Source organism: Rhinolophus sinicus, chromosome 3 (assembly GCF_057876585.1).
Source record: "Rhinolophus sinicus isolate RSI-liver-muscle chromosome 3, RSI-T2T, whole genome shotgun sequence".
Taxonomy (NCBI): domain Eukaryota; kingdom Metazoa; phylum Chordata; class Mammalia; order Chiroptera; family Rhinolophidae; genus Rhinolophus; species Rhinolophus sinicus.
The window spans coordinates 143,848,490-143,869,731 of NC_142503.1; the positions used below are offsets into that span (position 1 = coordinate 143,848,490).

At 38.8% G+C, this 21,242-nt stretch overlaps 1 protein-coding gene across 2 annotated transcripts in view; it reads right to left on the bottom strand.

Annotated features, from left to right (window-relative positions):
• The window catches only part of SHC4 (SHC adaptor protein 4), a 109,058-nt gene that overhangs the window by 10,673 nt on the left and 77,143 nt on the right, over positions 1 to 21,242 (bottom strand). Inside the window, exons 7-10 of one of the 2 annotated variants that reach the window (XM_088797197.1) lie at positions 15,754 to 15,877; positions 13,934 to 14,102; positions 11,796 to 11,856; positions 6,351 to 6,530 (exon numbers count right to left, since the gene is read on the bottom strand). In XM_088797197.1, coding sequence (XP_088653323.1) covers positions 6,351 to 6,530; positions 11,796 to 11,856; positions 13,934 to 14,102; positions 15,754 to 15,877 — 534 coding nt within the window. The remainder of the gene's footprint in view (positions 1 to 6,350; positions 6,531 to 11,795; positions 11,857 to 13,933; positions 14,103 to 15,753; positions 15,878 to 21,242) is intronic. The other variant, XM_019730684.3, reaches the window with a different exon arrangement.

A 21,242-nucleotide genomic window follows, 5' to 3' on the forward strand; every position in this document is an offset into this window, starting at 1 on the left:
GAAAAACAGACATTATATCATCTTGAAAAGAGGCAACAGATCATGGGCCAGCCAGAGAATCTGGACATTATTTTGCTAACATGGTTTCCCAAATTAGCACAAGGACAAGATACACTGTGCTAGGAGATTTCAATCATTCAAACATTTGCTAAAAATCTATTTCTACTAAAAGAGAATATCTCACAGACTTTTGTAAATTTTTGTTTTAATTTTAAAAGTTATACATGTTAATTTTTTAAAATCTTGGAAAAAATAAAATTAATCACCAATGGTCTTAACCACTCTTAACATGGTGGTACATTATCTATTATCGTGGTCCTTTCCTTACATAAAGTTGACTTTGAGGATGATAATCATAATTTAAATATAGTTATTTATATATAATTTCCATACAATATTAAATTGTTGGCTTGATATATTTTCTCAGAAGTAGTGAAGTTTAAGGAAGCAGCAAGAAAGGCCATTCTAATTGAAACCAAAAAAGAAAAAAGTGATAGGCTCATGGAAGAAAATAATCATGTCACCTTGGAGTTCCATTAGTAACTAAAGACAAATTGTTCACAATTAAAACTTCAGGAAAGCACAAGATACATATGAATATCCACACCCATATGTATCTGATGCACAAAACCTTTGAAAGGGGGAATACAGCTTAGGAAAGAGAAAAAAATCTAACATGTAAAATCTGAAATAAACAATTGCAAGTAATGCCAATGAGAAGGGAGGGGGGTGAGACACTTAAAGAAACCAATGTGAACTGTGAAGACAGCATATTGATGCATTCAGTTTTTTAAAAGCACATGTAAAAAGATATTTTTGATAGTATTGATTATTATATTATCAAAGGACTGGAAAATAACTGTGTATAGAATTAAAAATATACGCAAAAGTAAGGATAACCACATAACTAAAAAAAAATCAGAAGAGGGATATAAACTTGTGAGAAGAGTATCAGGGTTAGGGGACAATCCTCAGTTTTCTGTTGTGGGAAGAAAAGCGTGCCCTTTTCTCCCCACGTCATGTTACAACGGCTTCATCTCTGATTCAGGAGGACCACAAGTCGCCAATTCTCTTTAGTCATGTAGTTATATTTTTAAAAGTTGCCATGAACACTGAATTAGTGCAAAGTGAACCATTGTCCCTAGGGGAATTGCAGGGTGAATTTCCTCCAAGCCTCAGGGCACAACATTTTTATCAATCATACATAGCCTTGTTTTACGCGTGTTTCTGTCTCAAGACACCACATTTACTATATATTACTGACTCATTAACACTGAACTCACAGCCTGCATCATTATAACCCATGCCCACATGAAGCTTATCTAACACATATTTTCTCTGTAAGGCATATCACAGTCTTCTTGAGCTTGGGAACACTAGACAGAACTCCAGCAGAACTTAGAGGCCATCTTAAACAGCAAAATCATCAAGAAGTATCACAAAATGTGGCACTAAATAGATAGCAATAGGACACTTGTTTACAATATGAAAGTTGAAACAAAAAGGCAAAGCACTGCCTTGTTTGACCTCAGCGGGGAATGTGTGCACTGGGCAACTCAAATTTTCTGTTGCTCTGCATATGTCCACAAATCACCACAGAAGTGCCATGAGTTTGGATTTGGGGATTACAAATAAATTTTAGTGAGTGAGCAAATTCTCAAATATGGAATTCACGAATAATGAGAATCAACTGTATATTGTTTATTGTTTATCAGTACGGGTCAGTTGGGGGTGAAAATTATCAAATAGGAACTTATTTGGATTATTGAGGGGAAAAACTATGACCACTCTATAAGGTGTCTAAGAAGTTGCTACTAAAAGATGTTAATATAAAATGTTAAGCATAAATGAAAGGCTAAGATACTACCCAGAGAAAAATTATCTGTAACATAAAGGAATAATCACATGTCTACTAAAATATATTACAAAGCCATAGTAACTAGTATATTGCAATTAATATACTGGTATAGAACAGGCAAATGGGTCAATAGAAAAACTATTCACATATATAGGAGGCTCAGAAACAGATTAACATATATAGGAGGAATCTAGTATAATAGAGATTGACATTAAAGAAAGACGAGATTATTTAGTCAATGATGTTTGGAAAATTGGATCTTTACATAGATAATATCACTAGACCTTCTACCTCATATCAAACATAAAGTTCAAGTGGAATATATGTTTTATTATAGAAATAAAAATATAATGCCGATAGAAGAAAATATAGTAGAAGCTGGATAAAGAAGAGAAAAAGTTAATCCAAAGCAAATAGAAGGAAGATATAATAAAGATAAAAATGGAAATCAATGAAACAGAAAACAAAAATAGAAAAATTAAACCAAAACCTGTATACTTTGGAAAGATCAATTAAATTAATAAATCTCAATGGACACTGATCAAGAAAAGAAGAGAGACTATAGAAAGTACCAATAACAAGAAAGAGAGAAGGCATCCTTCAGGCAGCAAGAGAATAATAAAGGAATATTATGGGAAATTTCATGCAGAACTGATTCTAAGTGAACAAAGCAACATCCTACTAAGTTTTTTAGGAAATTACATTGCCAAAGAAACCACAATCCCTTCTGGTGGTCTATAGCTGTAAGGCTTTTAAAGTGAACCCAATCTCTCAAGCTCATACCAGTAGGAAATGGGCTTTAAAGGTGGTAAAGCCCCAAGAAAAGGCACATTCTCCAGCATCCACTTGAAATATACACATGGAGGATAATGGCACAGAAGGCACAGACCCAGCCCATAGATGACAATAGACAAGGAGGCTCCTCTCATAAAGCGGAAACAGAGTCCAAGCAAATCATTTTGTGTCATTCCAGCTCAGGGAGCCTAAGCAATCACTGGCTGGCAGGATTTGGTAATCGCTGTGAACCAGTGCCTGCTGTGTGCTGTGCATGCTTCCGTTTTGGGAATGTGAGTTTGTATTGTGGTTATCTTATTCCAATTCCACCAATTTCGCTTGCGGAGAGGGCAGACAAGTTACAAATTATAAGGATTCCCTACCCAATCTTGATGGAGAGGACTCACATCACCACCATGGAGTTTTAGGCTGGATGTTGTAATCATATGCGGTATTGCAATGTCTCCCTTTGGGAGAGGGCAAGTATATTCTATGCGAAAAGAAGAGTTCATGGGTATTTGGGTAGCAGAAAGGTGTGCTGTAGCAGACTGCTGTCTGCCAATATAGTCTCCCTTTCATTACATAATAGAACTCTTAAGTTTTAGCTGGGCTCATGGCCACCCAGCTAGACTCACTTTTCTAGCCCCTTTGAAGCTAGGGATGGCCACAAGCCCTAGTTCCACCAATAGCACAAGAGAAGAAATGATGTCTGCCACTTCTGGGTCGTGTCCTTTAAAGGAATGTATGTGCATTCCTCTTGCCCTTCTCTCTTCCCACTGGTTGGATACAGATGTGACGGTGAGATCCCAAGCAGCCATCTTAGATCACAGACTGAAGCCAGGTGTCAAGAATGACAAAGGTCCTACCAGACCTGTACCACCAATCTTTGGGTTATCGGGTAAAATAAATTAACTTCAGTCCTTTTTACACTATGGTATTTTGGGGGTTTCTTTGTTATGGAAGCTGAGACTGAAGTTAATAATAAATCAATACCAAAATTAGACAGCATACTGTCTAATTTATTCTGCCATGTTTGACAAGAATTAAGAGTGTGTCTGAGCTCTTGCTATGTTGGTAGTGTGCTGTGATGAATTGAGAAGCCTTGAAGGCATGCTTGAGAGATATTAGGTTCATGTCTCTAGCTTTACTCTTGCTTTATTTTACCAAACTAGTCAGTAAGCTTTTGCCTGAATAAGAGGGGTTAAGTATGACCGGAGAAGCAAAAGAGGATTTTTGAGGGAGGAAGGAAAGAAATAGAAGGAAACAGTAGGGGAGAAAGGTTAAAAGGTGTATGGGTATTTAAGATACTTTGCAAAAAAGTATGCACAAAGTTATCCCTACTCCAACTCTACTCAATTTTCTTAAGTCAACATTATTTATACTTTTGGTGTTGGATTTAAATTTTTGGAGGGAGTGATGCTAGGCTGAAATTAATCTCAGGGGGATAGCAAGAAGCCCAGGAGAGCTATAATACATTAAATCCAAATAGGAAATAAAAAACGAGAGAGTATTAGAGGCCTAAATTATCAAACATGTTGCTACTAAGTCAGGGAGAGGAAAAAAGATGAAAAAAGAAGTCTGGAGTCAGTGAAAACACATTTGACATTACAATTTCGGATACAGCAGGCCTCACTGACTTTCAACCAATGGCAGGTTGGATTAATTTTGCCTTTTCATATTATTACATTGTCTATGACAAAAGGCAAAGTTTCTTTGCTTGAATTATGAAGATTTTTAACATTAAAGACTTGATTATAAAGGAACTGCAATTGTGAATCAAGGAATAGATCAGATCACCTAACTTGTGCCATATTTCTAATAATATGTTGCTGCTCTGAAAAGTCCATAAAATGGAACCTATCAAGTGTATACTCTTATAAAATTCCTTTTAAAGCCTGAGGTCCAGAAACCCTTTTTCAAAAAGCTGTCCCTCTAACAAATGTTACCTTACCCACATAGGATACTCCATAATGAAGTTCACTGCAGAAATCATGGCATACCCATTATTCATGGGACAAGATGCCCTCTGTGGTGGAAACAGAGATGCACTATCCAGAGCCCTTCAAGGAAAGACCAAGTGCTCCAGGTGTCAGCAGCCAGCCTTCAGGATCTGCCTCAGCAGCAGAGAGCTGCCCTGCCCTCCGGCAAGCCCTCACGTGGCCCATAGCCTAAGACTGAGCTAAGTGGGGCTAAAAGGCCCAGTCCTTTGGGCCCAATGTGGGGCAACTCTGACAGGCCCATATGCTGTCTGTAGGGTTGGCTGAGGCTTTGTCAGGCCTGCACGGTAGTCACATCTCTCCCTCTACCCAAGCCTGCTTCTTCCCCCTCCCTTCCTTATACTGATCCCAATAAAGACCCTGCATGACAAGCCCATCTCAGTGTCTGTTTCCAGAGAATCCAACAGGCTTGTTTGGGAGCCAAGAGGGATCATGGAGAGCTTGCAAGAAGATGGCCCATTGGCCACCTGGCTGGCAATGAAGACCTTTGTTTCTTACTCCAGAGAGTTAAGGTGATCTGGTTAAGCCCAGGCTCGGCAAAATCGCCTTTTAAATTTCACCTTGCCATTTGGCCGTGCTAGCTGTCAAGTTGCCTTTGGCAGGTCTAGAAAGTCTTCCTGGGCTAGTGAAAGGACTTGTTCAGCAACTGGTTCTCTATCTTTGGAATGAATCAAATTTGACACCAACCCAACCTCTGAACCCAATAAGCTTCAATATGTTATGAAAAGCATTTTTTGTTTATTTATTTTTCAGTTTATTGTAGGCTTTTCACTTACTTTGCTTTTATTTATTTATGTTCCTATTTATGCATTTACCCCTAGGAGCAATTTGGCAGGAGAGTGATGCATTTTAATATTAAAATCTTACTGCATTTTATTCACAGTTTACAGTTGAGGAAAGGAGCCATCTTGTTTTAATGCTGCATAGATAGATGACTTACTAAGGGGTTTTGAAATGAATAAAATTAACACCATCACTAAACAGAACCAAAATCATGGCCATTGTTCCTCATGCAAACAAATGAATTCAAAATTATCTCCTGGCTTTGACAGCCCTTCCTTCAGCAAGAGCACACAGCAGAAACCAAAAGTTGGGAGTTAAAGTATTTGAAAAGATTATGCAAAATCAAAGTCCCAAAATCTTGAAATCCATAACAGCTCCACAAAGTGTTGTTATTAACTGTGGTGAGGGATTGAGATAAGAAAGAATCCTTTTTAGCTCCCTGAAAATGAGGCCAAGAAAATAACCTTCTTCAAAATGAGAGACAGTGTAGAGTTGAATAGTAACCTTAAAAGGATAGATTCAAGGCCCAACACCCAGTATCTATGAATGTGACCTAATTAGGGAAAAAAAGTCTTTGCAGATGTCATTAAGGATCTCAAGATGAGATCTTTCTGGATTTAGATGGGCCCTAAATTCAGAGACTGTTTTCCTATAAGAGAAAGAAGAGGGAGATTTGAGACACAGGTGTGAAGGCTGTGTGAAGACTGAGGCAGGGAATGGACGGATGTGTTTACAAACCAAGGAACTAGGCAAGAGGCATGAAAGAGATTCTCTTCCAGAACTTCCAGAAGGAACCAACCCAGCTGACATCTTGATTTAGGGCTTCTGGCCTACAGAACTGTGAAACAATAAACGTCTGTTGTTTTAAGACATCTGGTTTGTGGTAATGTGTTATGGCAGCCACAGGAAACTAATACAGTCAGTGAGTAGGTACTTACTTTCACAGTGCCATGGGCTTCCCAGTGAGTGAGCTGAGCTTTGATTTCGGGCAGAGCCAAGTGTACTCTGAAGAGCCTGTGTATTAATATAGCAGGGGTCGTCGAAGAGATCCACTCGACACGTATGCTTCATTAATGAGGTGTCTCTTTGGGCCTGCACCCCTCTCTCATGGGCATTACCTGTAGTGATTAGTCATGATCAGTGTATCATGTTTTTGCTTTATAAACAATAAATAAAATTATGTTTGAGTCTAGAATTGATAGGAGGGGAAAAGCTACCCCATCCCATATAAGGACTGAATACTGACTTTTAGATGTGACTTGTAAAAAATAAGATATGCTCTGGTCTTTGAGGCAAAGCTCCGTTATTGGCCTTCCTGCCCCTCCCTGGCCCTCTCCTCAGCTGACTCATTGCTTCTACAGAAGACCGGAAAGGAGCAGGAAGACCCCGAAAGAGGAAAAGCCAGGGGAGGAAGAGGGCTGACTGTCCAGCAAATAGCACAAACCCACACACAATACGCTCCGGGAACATAGAAAACACACATGCCCTGTGGAACTTGAATATCATTATTTAAACTCCTTTTAAAAAAACTCAATTCTTGACTTAAAATTATTAAGAACAGGAAGTCTGTCTTCTCTCTATGCCCAGAGTTTTGTTTTGCCAAGCTCAGCCTTGTACCAACTGCTGATGTGTATTGTTATTTAACAGAAAGGAGTCACCCCTCAGGTTATCTCCTCCTTCCCCCTTACTCTGTCCTCTCTCCCTGCATGCAATTCTATACATGTGGCCAAAATGATCCTTTCAAAACTGAAAATCTGATCATATTTCTCAGAGTTTAAAAACCCTTGAATTGCTTCCCATTGCTCTTCAGATAAAGTTCTTCAACCCAGCTTCCCTTGGAGTGTACCCCTGGCCTCCCCAGTCTCTGCCCGGGTTCACATCGGCCTTCTTGCCATATAATCTCCACCATAAGACCATCTTCTCTGATTGACATGCTCTTCCCGCCTGCTTCTCCATCATCCTCATCCTTTGGGTGTCAGTTTCAACATCACTTTCTCAAGAGAACCTTCCCTGACCTTCCTTCTCAGACTAGACTATCTCTCTGTTTTCCTAAGAGTTTATACTTCATCTCTAAAGCCCGTATCACAAGAGTAATAAGTTCTACTGCTTATGTTAATTTTCTAATGGTTGTACTACATCTAGACAAGGATCCTGTCTGTCTTGTTCACGGCTGAAACTCCTGCTCCTAGCACATGACTGGCACATAAAATCACATCAACAGTTATTGAATGGATATTAGCACCATATTTCACTACCGGATAGATGAAGTACTTTGTACCAACCAGATGGTTTTGTCTTGGGAATGCCAGGATGGAACATTTCAGCTTCTCTGTTTAAACAAGCACATTTATGGTTTTGGCCATAGATACTACAAGATCACAGGAGGCTGCACGTGAAGTAGTGACACTGACATCCCATTGTCTTACCATAAAACATCAGTCTTTCTGTTGTTTCAGTCAGTAAGCCCCTCCCATGTGGCCCAAAAAGGACCAACCTCATACTGGTTTTCACATCATGGTGAATAGTGCTTGATTCTCGTAATACATAACATGGAAATCTAAGAGTACGCCGAATAAAGGAAGCCCAGTCAGAAGACTATAGTCTTACTACCTGCTCCTTCTTTCCTCCTTGTCTATCAGTGTTACATGTCACCTTGTCCCATGTCATTCTCTGTATGTGGGATATCCTGAGGGAGGAGTGGGATTTCTATTGAGAGAGGGTTCACAAGGTACTTCATTTATTTGCAACATTTTCCAACATATGACAGTTTCCATTTGCTTGGTTAATTGGATTTATGAAGTATATTACGTAGTTGAAACTAAATTTACTTTCACAAATGGGTAAGTGGCTAAATCATCATGACAAAGAAATCAAGAATTGAAAATTATTCTTTTACTCTTAGTACAAGCTCCTCCTTAACTGCATTAGAGTTTATAAACAAGCATGATCTAATTAGATCCGAACTTTGACCTCCCAAAAGTTAAAATTAACAAGATTTGAAATGTGGCTTTGTGTCAATTTTCTTTATCATTTAATGCTCTAAATGTACATCAGGCCTTGAAATATTATCTAATGATAGTATTCAGCCATTGTAATTAGCAAGAGGTTTTTTTTAAATGTTTATTATTAACTCTAACTAAAATTTTCTATTTTTGTGTTTCATAATATATGCATAATATACCAGTATGTGTATATAACTTATACATGATTGAATTATCATTTATTTAGGACTATCTGCTCCTAAAAGTTTACTAAAAGTGGAATACGATCAAAAGCGTTTGTAAGAGATTTGCTTTTAAATTAACATGGATGTGAGTTCAGATTCCTGTGGTGCCTCCTACTATTTGTGCAGCCTGGGGAAAATTACTTAACCTCTCTAAATATCAGTTTACATACCTGTAAAATGGGGGTGCCTCGGTTACAATACAGTTGTGAGGATTAAATGAAAGAATGTGGGTGAGACATTCACTGAGCATACTATTACGAGCACGTGCCTTGTAGCAGACATTCAATGAATAGTTCCTATCACTGCTCAGTTCTATCACTGCTCAGTTGTGCATTTATTTCCTGATGCTGGGTCTCTGCATGTGATGCTTAACTCTTGCTACAATATCCATCGCTTCCCTTTCTTTAGCTAACTCCCACTTGTCCTTTAAGATTTTGCTCTGAATTAACCTCCTTCAGGAAGCCTTCCCTTATTAAGTCCTTCCCTCCCCAAGACTGGGTAAGATGCCACTCCATGATAAGCTGTAGGTATCTGTTTACTTGTCTGTCTTCCCCTGGAGACCACAGATTCCTTAAGTCCTTGAGAGAGACTAGAACCTTTACCGGTGTATGTTTTGCATCTTCAATGCCTGGTAGAAAGCACAATGCACAAAAGAAAAACATCTGTCAGCTGAATGAACAGATGACTGAATGTCTACCAGTTTTCTTTTCTTAGCATATTTGATCCTACCATGTTCTGAAGACCCTGAGCCAACCTTTAGCACAGGGCGCTGACTTGTCTGCCCCTCACACAGCACTGACATGAGCTGACCACATCAAGTTGGCCATGCACAAAAGCGCCAATGTCTCTTGTGAAAGCTACCATTTCTTTTTCAAAAATGTGCCATTATATTTAAGTCAGCAATGTTGTCTTAAATTAAAAAAAAAAAAAAAAAAAAGTATCTCAAATTTAAAAATTTTGCCCAAATTTGCACCCAAATTTAAAATCTTTCTAGGGTAAAGTGTGTGGTTGATGAAAGCTCAACCACACATGCCAGCCATTATGCATTCCAAAAGTTCTTTGTGCCAAGTATTACTCTGAGAACCTATCCAACCTGCTTAAGAGAAGATCTGTAGCAGAAAATAAATACACGCACAGGGTAGATACTAAAGTACCAATTTTTTTTTAAGTGCAAGCCTTTAGGGTTTGTGGGAATTTAACATCTTTTTGATTAAAAATATCAACATTTCCATTTTAAGTTGAAGGTTGGGGAAACATTATTCTATTTTGCTAATTATTTCTTCCATAAGGGAATTTATTATGAAGGATAGGAATCTTTTATACATCTGGCAATAAATACAATTAACTCCTTCAACAACCAGAAGCCTATTGCAGTATTTATAACACACCGGAATTCAAGTTTTAAGTCAATATTTGAATAAATAAATGTCTTGGGAGGAAAAGCCAAACCTTATTGAAAATATTTGTATAGGTGTCTCTCAAATGCTTACGTATAAATCTCTGGGAAAACCTATAAAAAATGTCTATTTGCTATTAATAGCAACTGCTATTAATTTGCTCATTGGTCAAGAATTTCAGATCACTTTTTAAACATATGCCCAAGTAGTCACAGGCAGGCCCCAAGATAGGAACACCTAATTTCTGGGTGTCTGTGGATGAAAGGACACTGAGTTCGGAAAATTCTTCCTATCACAATAGGAAGGCCTCTTCTGTCCCTCCACGGTCTTAGTGGTTGAGGTCTGGGGGATATGGCTTCCTAGCGATCTGCTTCCCACTGGAAGTCAGAATCTAATTTTTTCAGGAAACAATGTTGTAGCTCAGTGCTTGACCCACAGGAGGGCCTCATAAACAATCATTGAGTAAATTGTTGAATACATGGAGAACATCAAATGAGATAAAACAGAGCATGGAGATATTTCCAAGTGGGCTTCAGCACAGGTAGAAAATAGTTACAATATGACAGGGCATATGTAGTATGTCCCTGACTATTAAATCCTTAGGTTAGGGATTTACTGAGTAAAGGAAAGGGGGGTAGGGAAGAAGGAATTATATCTCGTAGGGAGGACAGTTTTAAAAGGACATTTGTACTTACCTTACCACTAATTTAATTTGTTTTAGTCGTATTATTAACAATTAGTTTGAAATTTTAAATAACCTTAAAGAATGGGATGAAATTTTAATTTCTATGAAAAGGAGCCATGTTTTTGAAGAATTTTAAATACTGCCTTAGCACACTACTCCTATTATTTTTGCAGACTGGAGGAAGGGGGTAATCATAGCGTACCTAAAACAGTAAATCCTCATATTTCCTCACTGTATAAAAATAATATAATTAATAGAGTACTTTGGCATAATTCCCTAAGAAATACAAAAGTATCCTTGGAAATGACTACCTCCTAGAGGGCAAGTTCCTGGTAATTTAATTTATGTCCCTAAGTGTGGTTATCCAGCTCTACCCTCCACTGAATTATTTATACTGTCCAGTTATCTCTCCATCTAAAGCTGCAAAACTTTAATTCCTAAAGAAATAAAGACTTTCAATGAGTTATCAGAATAAAATGAACTACCTAGCAGTATAACTTGTTTTTATGAAAATATATTTCCAATCTGATAGCTGATGCTCTACATTGCATTGTGGAAAACCTATGCCCAACGTCAATTATCATGAGCAGTAATAAGACATTTAATGCCCTGGCAAGTATGGGGTGGAAGGGACCCTAAGTGGGACTCTCACATTTCAGATTTCTTTTTGTTCCCTTTGGCAAGCAGAAATAAAGGTTTTATCTTAATCCTCATGGATTTGACAAGCATTAATTTTCACATTAGCCTACTGTCTGATCTTCTTTGATGTGGAATTCCCTTGAGTTTTGAGCAGAGAAAGTACCTTTCTAGTGAGAGTTTTCACGATGTCAAAGCAGTGAAATACGCCATAAGGTAGAACAATAGTGTGGTAGCGGGAGAACCATAAGCCTTCCAAGTGACACACAACCGGCATTGTGGGCCTCTCAGAATGTGTCAAGCCTGCAGCTGCAGCATTATGTGTTTAGCTATATACACCTGCCTTTTCCATGAAGTACGTAAGGGCAAGGGCCACACATGACTACATGGTTTAAAAGGAATAAGGAGAGTGGCAGATGCAGAAGGCAATTGTACCTACCTGTCACCCTGCTTTGTTCCAAACAGTTCTCATACACACTGCTGCACTTGGAGCTTCCAGGCTGCATGAACAACAAATTGTGAAACATTTACAAACATAGTATGCATTCATAAACGTTCAAAAAACCAAACAAAACATTAATGATACCCCCAGCAGAAGACAGCAGACGTCACTTTCTGACATAGGAAGTGTCTGACAGGTAAAAACAAAAGACTAAGATTCTGGGTGGGCTGTGTAAATTCCTTTCATTGTACACTGGTTTGGAGCTGCAGAGATGGGTCTGATTGGGGTGGGGGTCATCCAGGCTGCCACCGTAAGGTCTGTAGCCTGAAGGTTACTGCTTCTGCTTGGGAAGTCACCGTCCAGGGCTCAATCCAAGTCTCAGCCAGAAAGTGTGATTTCCAGGATACTTGTATAAACACTGGCCATTTAGCAAACCTCTATCTAACCATGAAGTGGCAGACTGGAGCCCTCCTCTGCTGAGATGTGTGCCAGGCTCACTTTTCAATCCTTAAAAATCTCATGCCATCAAAAGGCTTCAATTATCCCTTCTACACACAGCTCTCTTCAATAATGCAGTGGAATGCACTGATGCCTTTGAGAAGGGCAGTGTCTATGTTTTAGAAAGAGTAATCCGGCAGTACCATACAGGAGGGCTCAAGGGAATGACATGAGAAAAGGAAGGGGCTTTCAGACTCATCTGGGCAAGTGAGGACCAGAACTTAGAAAGGTGCAATAGGAATGGAAAAGGTTGTGTAGATTCAAAAGATATTTTCATGATGGAATCCTAGGTCTCAAAGACTGAATTGATATGGGGCCCAAAGTGTGAGAAAAACAAATGACTATAGATTAGTGAAAGAGTAGCAGTATCATTAATAAACATGAGTGAATCAGCAGAGGAACCTGTTTCAGAGTCAAGGAGAAAACGCTGACTTCAATCTTGATATAAACAAGCAATGATGCCTGTGGCATTACAGCTGGAGAGCGAGGTACTGACAGAAGCTGGCGGAGTGCACATGCAGGTGGCATGCCACACGAGAAATCAAGCCAAAGAGCAGAGCATCGAAAAGTACCTTTATGGTGGTGAGGGAGGGGTTTGAGTTCCCCAGGGAGGGGATGCAAAGGTTCAGGATATAAAAAGAAAAGATGCAACTTACTTTGAAACACATCAAAAGTAAGATGGATTGATGGATGATAGATGACTACATAGGATGACAGAGCAAATACAGTTAAATGTTACTTGTAGAATCTAGATGGTAAGTATATGAATATTCACTGTATAATTCCTTCAACTTGCCTGTATGTATGAAAACATTCATAATAAAACTTGGAAAACATGAAAAAAGAAAGAAAAACAGCAAGTACACATGCAGGATGAGAAATGTTTTAGAAGCTAACAGAAGTGGTCAAAAAGAAAAGAAGAGGCAGCCAACAGTTATCAAATGTAGACAGTCAAAATATTGACGAAGGAAATAGATTTAGCATTTAAACCATTGGTGACCAAAAAAAAAAAAACACTGGTGACCAATGTAAAAGTAACTTCTCTCAAGTTGTCAAGCAAAGTTCAGATCTTAGAAGTGTAGTGTGGATGTGAACGCAGAGGTAAAGACAGTTTTTTCTAGAAATTTGTGGGTGAAAGGAAGATGAGAAGGAGGTGGGACATTATTCGTTGAGTTGGAAGAGTCTAAATTTACTTGCAGACACAAGGGAAAGAACCAGTAGGCAGAGAATAAGGATTGAGACAGAGGTTGATGGCCAGAACAAGGGCACAGAGTTGGTAGGAGGGGATGGGACCAGGAGCTCAGGGGAAAGATTAGCTGTGGAGACAGTAACTAAGGAACAGAACAAAGAGAACACAGGAAGACTTGGAGATGGGAAGGGCAAAGTTGATGTAACATGTTGGACCACGCTAGTCTTCCCAGGGAAGCGAGATGTGAGGTCATGGACTGAGGCTGAGGTTGGGGGATTAGGAGGAAAAATGATCTTCTACAGGCTCTAACAATGATTCACTCTCTGGCTGTGTACAGAGGAAGATGATACTTTCTCCAAACTAGCATTTGGAAACCCTCAAATTAAGCTCTCTGGTGATAAGGACAGAATCTCATTGCGAGTTCCAATAACAATACAACATGACTTACCAAATAGCACAACTTTTCACACCGTATGGGGCAGTAAGCCGTTTGTTCTGTGGCTTGAACTTTGATCCGCACGTCTGAAACACCACCTAAGGGTGGGTGCTTTCCCGGTATTTCGTTGTAATACTCATGATCCCCTCTCTCTTCAGCAGGGCCATCAGTGTGCACCTCACTGTAAGGGAAAAAAGAATCCCCAAGAGGTTGGGCGGGAATTCAAACGCTGTAGGGGATGCAGAGGGATCAGAACCATGCAAATCATCCTGAAAAACTTCGCATGCATGTTGTAAGTTTACAGATGTGCTTAAGTGATATCAAACATCTGGATGGAAGCAACCAGATGGTTGAGCTGTTTAGATTTCTATAGACAATTAAAGTGGGGTAAGCCAACAAAAAGTGCTAAGGGTGATGCTTTTGTGTCTCCCTTCCAGTAATTAAAAGTATATATACATATGAATTATATACATGTGTATATACATGTATATATATATATATATATATATATATATATATATATATATATATATATATAGAGAGAGAGAGAGAGAGAGAGAGAGAGAGAGACATATAGATATACAGATAGCTCTATACATATACATATATGAACTCCCTGAACATAAAGCATTTTTGTCAGTAAGATAAAAATACAGTTTTCCTGGGTATCTCCAGCTTTGTAACATTTCATAAATGTTTTGCTCAAAGAAAATTTAGACATTGGGAGAGGGCCTGGTCCAGTTTATTAAACCAAGATGGAAAAAAAAAAAACAGCTATGGCCAGCTATCTTGTCTGCACAAATCTGGAGGAGTATATGGGATTCATAAAGAAATATTAGAACCATATGTGGCAAGTGGGTAGATTTATATAAACATGCATTGTTTTAAAAATTGAAACAGGGCAAAAAAAAACCCACACAAATGTACTTTTTTTCCAAATTGAAATTAGTAAAAGTTTCTTATGAAAAAAGAATAAATCAGGTCCTTTTGGAATGAACCAATTCCACTGACAACACACACAGTTTTGCTGGGTTCATAACATGTCAACAAAATGACAGCACTAAGACGTAAGTACTATCCCAGGAAAAATTCAACATCAAGGCCTTCTGGTAACCCCTATCCTAAACCACCTCATACAGGGCGATCTCCAAACCCAGTGTGTGTTGATATACAACATGATCAATTAGGGGGAGAAATGCATTTAAAAGCGCCCAAGAGTTTCGTTTCTCAGGCGTGAATTCTGTGAGCCAGGGATCCCACTGAATTCCACACGTGGTGGGTCAGACAGGCCTGAAAGGGTTCAGCTTTCATTGCGAACTTTCTGTCCTTTCTGCCTTAGAACAACCAGATTCTTGGGTCAGGGTATATTCCACCCCTGCCAATTTAACTGGAGCTGGTCTATTTACATTGCAAACCAGCAAATTAACAGGAATGCCTGCAGTAAACATTTGATTCTTATTATTCTGCTGTTCATTCTTGATTTTTTTTAATTGATATGAAGGGATTTTGGGGTGAAACAAATCTGAGAAATTTGTTGATGTTTGTTATTTTATGATACTACTTAATTCATAGTTCTGAATAACATCAGAGAAACGTGGCTGATCCCTTCTCACTTTAAGTGTCTCCTTTAATTTTATTACAAAGCAAGAAGAAATATATGGACAAATATGAATGGAAGAAAAATAGAAAATGTCACTATTAGTTTGTGCCAGAACAGTGCCTATTTGTAAGAAAAAAATTACTAATTTCATTAGTCAATTTGAAAATGCCATATTAATTTTAAAATTAAACAAAATATAATAAGTCAAATAATTACAGAACTCTTAGCTGACCTTTCACAAGAAGTATTCAAAGAAGGATTTTTCAAATACTGTTTAAAACGGAGCTCAAAAGCCTGTCCTATGGTACTTATGACGTCTTGGGCCATTCCATTGCGGCATTCCAATATGTGGCAGGCTGCAAAAGGACACACAAAAAAATTATAATAAATTTTCAGTAAGAGAAGACTATATAAAGTCAAAATACTTCCAGAACATGACTGGTAATTGAATAAAAGGGTGTAGGTTTACAAACTCTCATTGGCTCTACAATGGTGTAACAATACCTCATATTTCTTATGTTTCAAAGAGAAGAAACATTTATATTTTACATCTAAATATCTCAAAACACTTACAAATTTTTGTCTCAAGGCAGGTATCTTGGGCCCACATTTTTATAAAAGGAGACTGATCTTGACTAATATTCATTTCAGTGTTAGCTCTAGAATTCAATACAGGGGTTGCTAGGGCAGCAATCTGAAGGGGAGATGAGGTTCTCAGTCTTTGCCTTGCGTGGTATACTACAGAAGATTGGAAAAAGGCAACTTTCCAAACCTCCCCACCCCCCCACCCCAAACGGGGGATGCGCTACTAGTGAAGATAGGAGCTTTATAATAGAATATTCATCCTCTAGCCATCCCTTTGCCCTGTCTTTGCTAGCTAGCAGTGATGGCATGGTAACCCATCTTTGAAACCCAACTGAAGAAGTATCTTCAATAAGCATCAAAATCAAGATTTCATGAAGATGACATTACCAGAAGATAAATATTTTTTTCTTAGACACTTTTTCTGAGAAGTAGTTACTGGAAAGGTCTCGTTTTCACCAGCAAATTGAAGAAATAAATTGTGAAGGGGGCAGCTGACAGAATATCACAAATGAATTAACAAATTTGCTGCTGTACAGAAAAACAGGAGACTACATGTGTTCAGGGACTATATGTTCATCTCCCTACTATGTGGAATATCATTCTTGCCTCAGTTAAAGTATGATGTCGTGCTTAGGGCCTTGGAATATGCAGATTTATTTGAATGTGAAGTTTCATAAAGATGGCTTAGAAAGAGTCCTAAGGATGACAAAGATAGAGGCAATGTCTCCTGAGAAAATTTGTAAAATATATATTGCATTGCCTGAACAACTGAAGGATGAGGAAAAGCTTGATAACAGTTAAATACATACAAGAATATTATAAAAACAAACAAACAAACAAACAAAAATAACCTGTCAGCTATCTGAGAATAAGGAAGGCTTAAGTGAGTGCATGGGGAATTAAATTAGGTAGCAAGAAATCATCGTGTGTCTTGGGAACCATGAAACCAATACTGGAACACATTACTAAAAGGGATACCTGTGTTTATGGAATGATTTAACTGTGTTGACTTAGAATCATGATTTTATGCTTTGCATTTTCTTGGGATACTTTTGTATTTATTTAAAGTAAGAGGCAATTCATTCACATCTGATCGAACTTGAAGAGCCTGTAACACCAGGTTATATAGTAGAACCTACAACAGTGCTTCTTAGCCTTATGTTGATAATCATCTCAAGGAATATCAGATTATTGTCATTTCAGATTAGTTTGACGTTTACGTAAAGGATTTATGTCTTTGAATACTTTTGGAAGGGATGGGGAGTGGTATTACTAAATCAAACAATGCTACGGTGTCAAATCTCCAAGAGTTATTCATCATTTCCTATAAAGTTGTCCCTTTAAAGAAGCAACTTGGATCCTGAAATAGACAAGGAGCTAATTACAGTTTTGAAAACCCAATTGAGAATATCTATAAATTTACATTCTTTCTACCAAAAGAAAATGTTTGGTCTATCTTTAGACTGCTATTTTATATTGACATTTCTTTTTCTCTATAGTAGCTTCACATAGTGACAATGCACAGATGTTTTTAAAATGTGTTTTGAATGAATAAATACTGATTTCCCTGAAGCACATCAATAATTCTACTGTGAGAAATTGTCTTCAATTTTACTGAAATGAGACCTCCAATGAGCTCTCATAGTGGGGCAGGTTCTTACGGCCATTGAATGGTATTAACAATTACTTGGGTCATTTGTGGAAATGGTTTCCTTCCTGGACAGGCCTCATATCTTTAAACCTGCAAAGTGCCCTCGGAGATGTACCCTCCAGTTGAGCCAAAAGAGTTGTGTTACATTATGATAAAAAATGGTAATTCATTTGAATTCTTTTGTTTTTCATCTCATAAATTCCTGGTCCATTTAAAAATAAAGACCAGAAATCTTATCAAAACAGAGATGACAGTTTTTGTAATTTCATTTTTTCTTAAGATCAAAGAGATGTCTGGAGATAAAGATGGGGAAGAAGAGGCAGAAAATTCCTAAATAAATAAACGAGGGGGAGAGAGAGAGAGAGAGAGAGAGAGAGAAGCAGGAGGAGGAGAAGGAGGAGGAGGAGGAGGAAGAAGAAAAGAAGGAAGGAAGGAAGGAAGGAAGGAAGGAAGGAAGGAAGGAAGGAAGGAAGGAAGGAAGGACTAAAATGTGCCTCCCATGAGAGGGATGAAAGAACAAGGATGTTTAAAAGAACTCTGTGAAAAGATTCAGATCCAAAGTGAAGTTTCCATTATGCCACGATCTCTGTGGCCCCAAACAAATCACTCTACAGCAAGGACCTCAGCTGCCAAGACAGGACACTGGATGATCTTTGAAGTCCCTTCTTGCTTTATAGAAATCCTATCCTTCCTCTGTGGCAGCAGCTTAAACCCTCTTAGGAACAGGGCAAGGCACATGGGCAGCAGGAATGAATGAATCAACCAAACACACAACTTTCCTCTTCCACTTCTCATGTACTTCTAAAATGTTTTATATTCTGATAAATGTTTCATAGTCTGATACTTTGAAGTTTTGGTCCTGTTCCTGGGCCAATGCTATCAACGTAATTTTCTGCTTTACTTTGGAAACCTTGTAACTGCCATTTTATATGTTTGAGAAGGCGGGGAACCATGGTGCCTGCCTCCATGAAAGAAAGAACACTGGACAAAAAGGCTGACCCTGCGCAGATGCTCTGTGCAGCCTCACCACCTTCAGGAACACTCACATTTTGATAGTACTATTGTTGCCACTCCACGCTGCTCCATGGAAATAGTCTGTTGTTTTTTAAGTTGGTCATGGACCAGAAAAGGGACAGGCTTTAAATCACATATAAATATGTCCATTTCCCAGTGTTAAACACATCTCCAAAAGCTCAGATAAGCAGCCAGTTTGGCTAAGAATTGCCCAATCTTCAGTTAATGGGAGGAAGAAAGACAGCTATATAAAAAGTTCCAATTCCCAAAAAAGAATGTGATTTTCCAGTGATGTAACTTTGCATGGAGGCCTGAGCGTTGATCTCTGTGTGTGGAATCAGATGGAGATCTGGGTTCTTTTCATTCCACCTTGTAGCTAAATAGACCCACAGTTCTATCCTTGGGTATCAGGTACTATATGAAGTAGGATTTAAAAGAATCTTAGATTCATAGTTTTCTGTCTTTTACATTTGGTTTCCTAATGAAATAGTCATGAACAAGGGGCTGAGACTTTTCTTAGAGGATAACGGGCCCTTCTTTACTGTTTTATATTTGTTTTTAATGGACCAGTTTTTGTTGTTGTTGTTTTGTTTGCTTTTTGTTTTTGTTACTAGAAAACAAGAATTCAAAAGTGCAGCTTCTCAAATTAACCACCAGATGGTGCAGTGGGATTGAAGCATGGAGTCCACCATCCTTTAGGAAGAAGCAAGCCAGCAATCAGTCCAGTTAACTAATGTCACCACGACAGTAGTGAGTGTATTTTATAACTGTAAACATAAATCTAAATAAATGGGTTAATTTAAATTGGTCGTACAGTCTGTTTTAAAACTTTCTTCAGAGACTCAGAACCACGGCCTTCCTATATCCTGGTAGTCCAGGTAAACCGGGGCCTCTTAGACTAGATTCAGAGAAAGTATTTAAACCTTCCTGCACATTTGGAGTAAGAGGTGAAGAGATTTCCTTATTTATGGCAATTAGAGGGGCAGGCTGTATTAGTCACTAAGTAAACTCAAAACATTCTTAGTGGAATTTACCTTTTCTACAAAAAAAAAAAAAAAAAGGCCTTTTATAAAATGAGGAGTTCACTAAAGAGTGCTCACCAAGCTGGAAAAAAGTGGTAACTGCCCTGACTTGAATGCATTAATGCTAAAAGTGAATCAAGGAGACAGTGGGAACATTCAGGACTGTTAGCATGAAGCCTGGTCTCCTCTGCCTTCACTTCCTGTCAGCCACGCCCTCCTTATCCCTGAGGTCTGGCTCCTGTCTTTACCTGTCCACTGGCACTGTGCTCCCCAAGGTGACAAGAGGTATTAACTGCTGGACTAAATGGCGTTTTCCACCTTCATTCTCCTTAACTCCTTTTCAGGATAAGACATTCCAGGGTGTCTTCTTCTCCCAGAGAAACTTGCTCTTCCTCCTTTTTAGGTGCTACTCATCTCCTGATTTTCTTCCCTTTCGCTGACTACTTCTCTGGCTCCTCACTGTCTCCTCTGACTTCTCCCACTCCCTGAGAAACCCCCCCCCCGCCCCCCCGCCCCAGCCTTCTTCTTTCTGGGTTACTCCTTCATGACATCATTCACCCTTTGGGCTAAGAAGTTGCTGTTTTTCCAAACCTGCACTGAAGGCTGGATCTCATATTCTCCTCTCTCTCTCTCTCTCTCTCTCTCTCTCTCTCTCTCTCGCTCGCTCGCTCGCTCTCGCTCTCGCTCTCGCTCTCGCTCTCGCTCTGTCTCACACACACACACACACACACACACACTCCCTCCCATTATCATTTTACAATTCCAATAGAATGACAAAGGCCAGAATAATTTTTATAAAGCTCAGAATCTTCAATGGCTCCCAGTGACCTTTTCACCAGCATTCAAAGTCCTCAACAATTTGTTTCTGACCTATCCTTTCAGCCACATCTGAAGGCTCCCAACCCCACCTTTATACGACAAGGTGTGATCAAAACATACAGTGAATATTTAAAAAAAATTTACAGTAAGATACATGGCCACTAATCCCCTTCAAAATACTCCCCTTCACTTCAAACACACTTATCCCATCATTCTTGCCACTTTCTGAAGCAGTTCTGGACGTCCTCTGTTGTGAGTGTCTTTAGTTGCGCTGTCGTGGCTGCCTCAATGTCCTGAATACATTCAAAACATTTACCTTTCATGGTCATTTTGATTTTGGGGAAGAGCCAGAAGTCGCATTGTGCCAGATCCAATGAATAAGATGGATGACGACACACCATGTTTTTATTTGACAGAAATTGTCATACCAGAAGCGATGTGTGACACGGAGCATTGTCATGAGGGAAACCATTGCCCATTTCTCAGGCCATTTTCTACGCACATTTCTTAAACGCCTATAAAGACATTCGTGAAAGAGAACTTCCAGAACTGCTTCAGAAAGTGGCAAGAACAATGGGATAAGTGTGTTCGAAGTGAGAGTATTTTGAGGGGAACTAATGGTAATGTGTC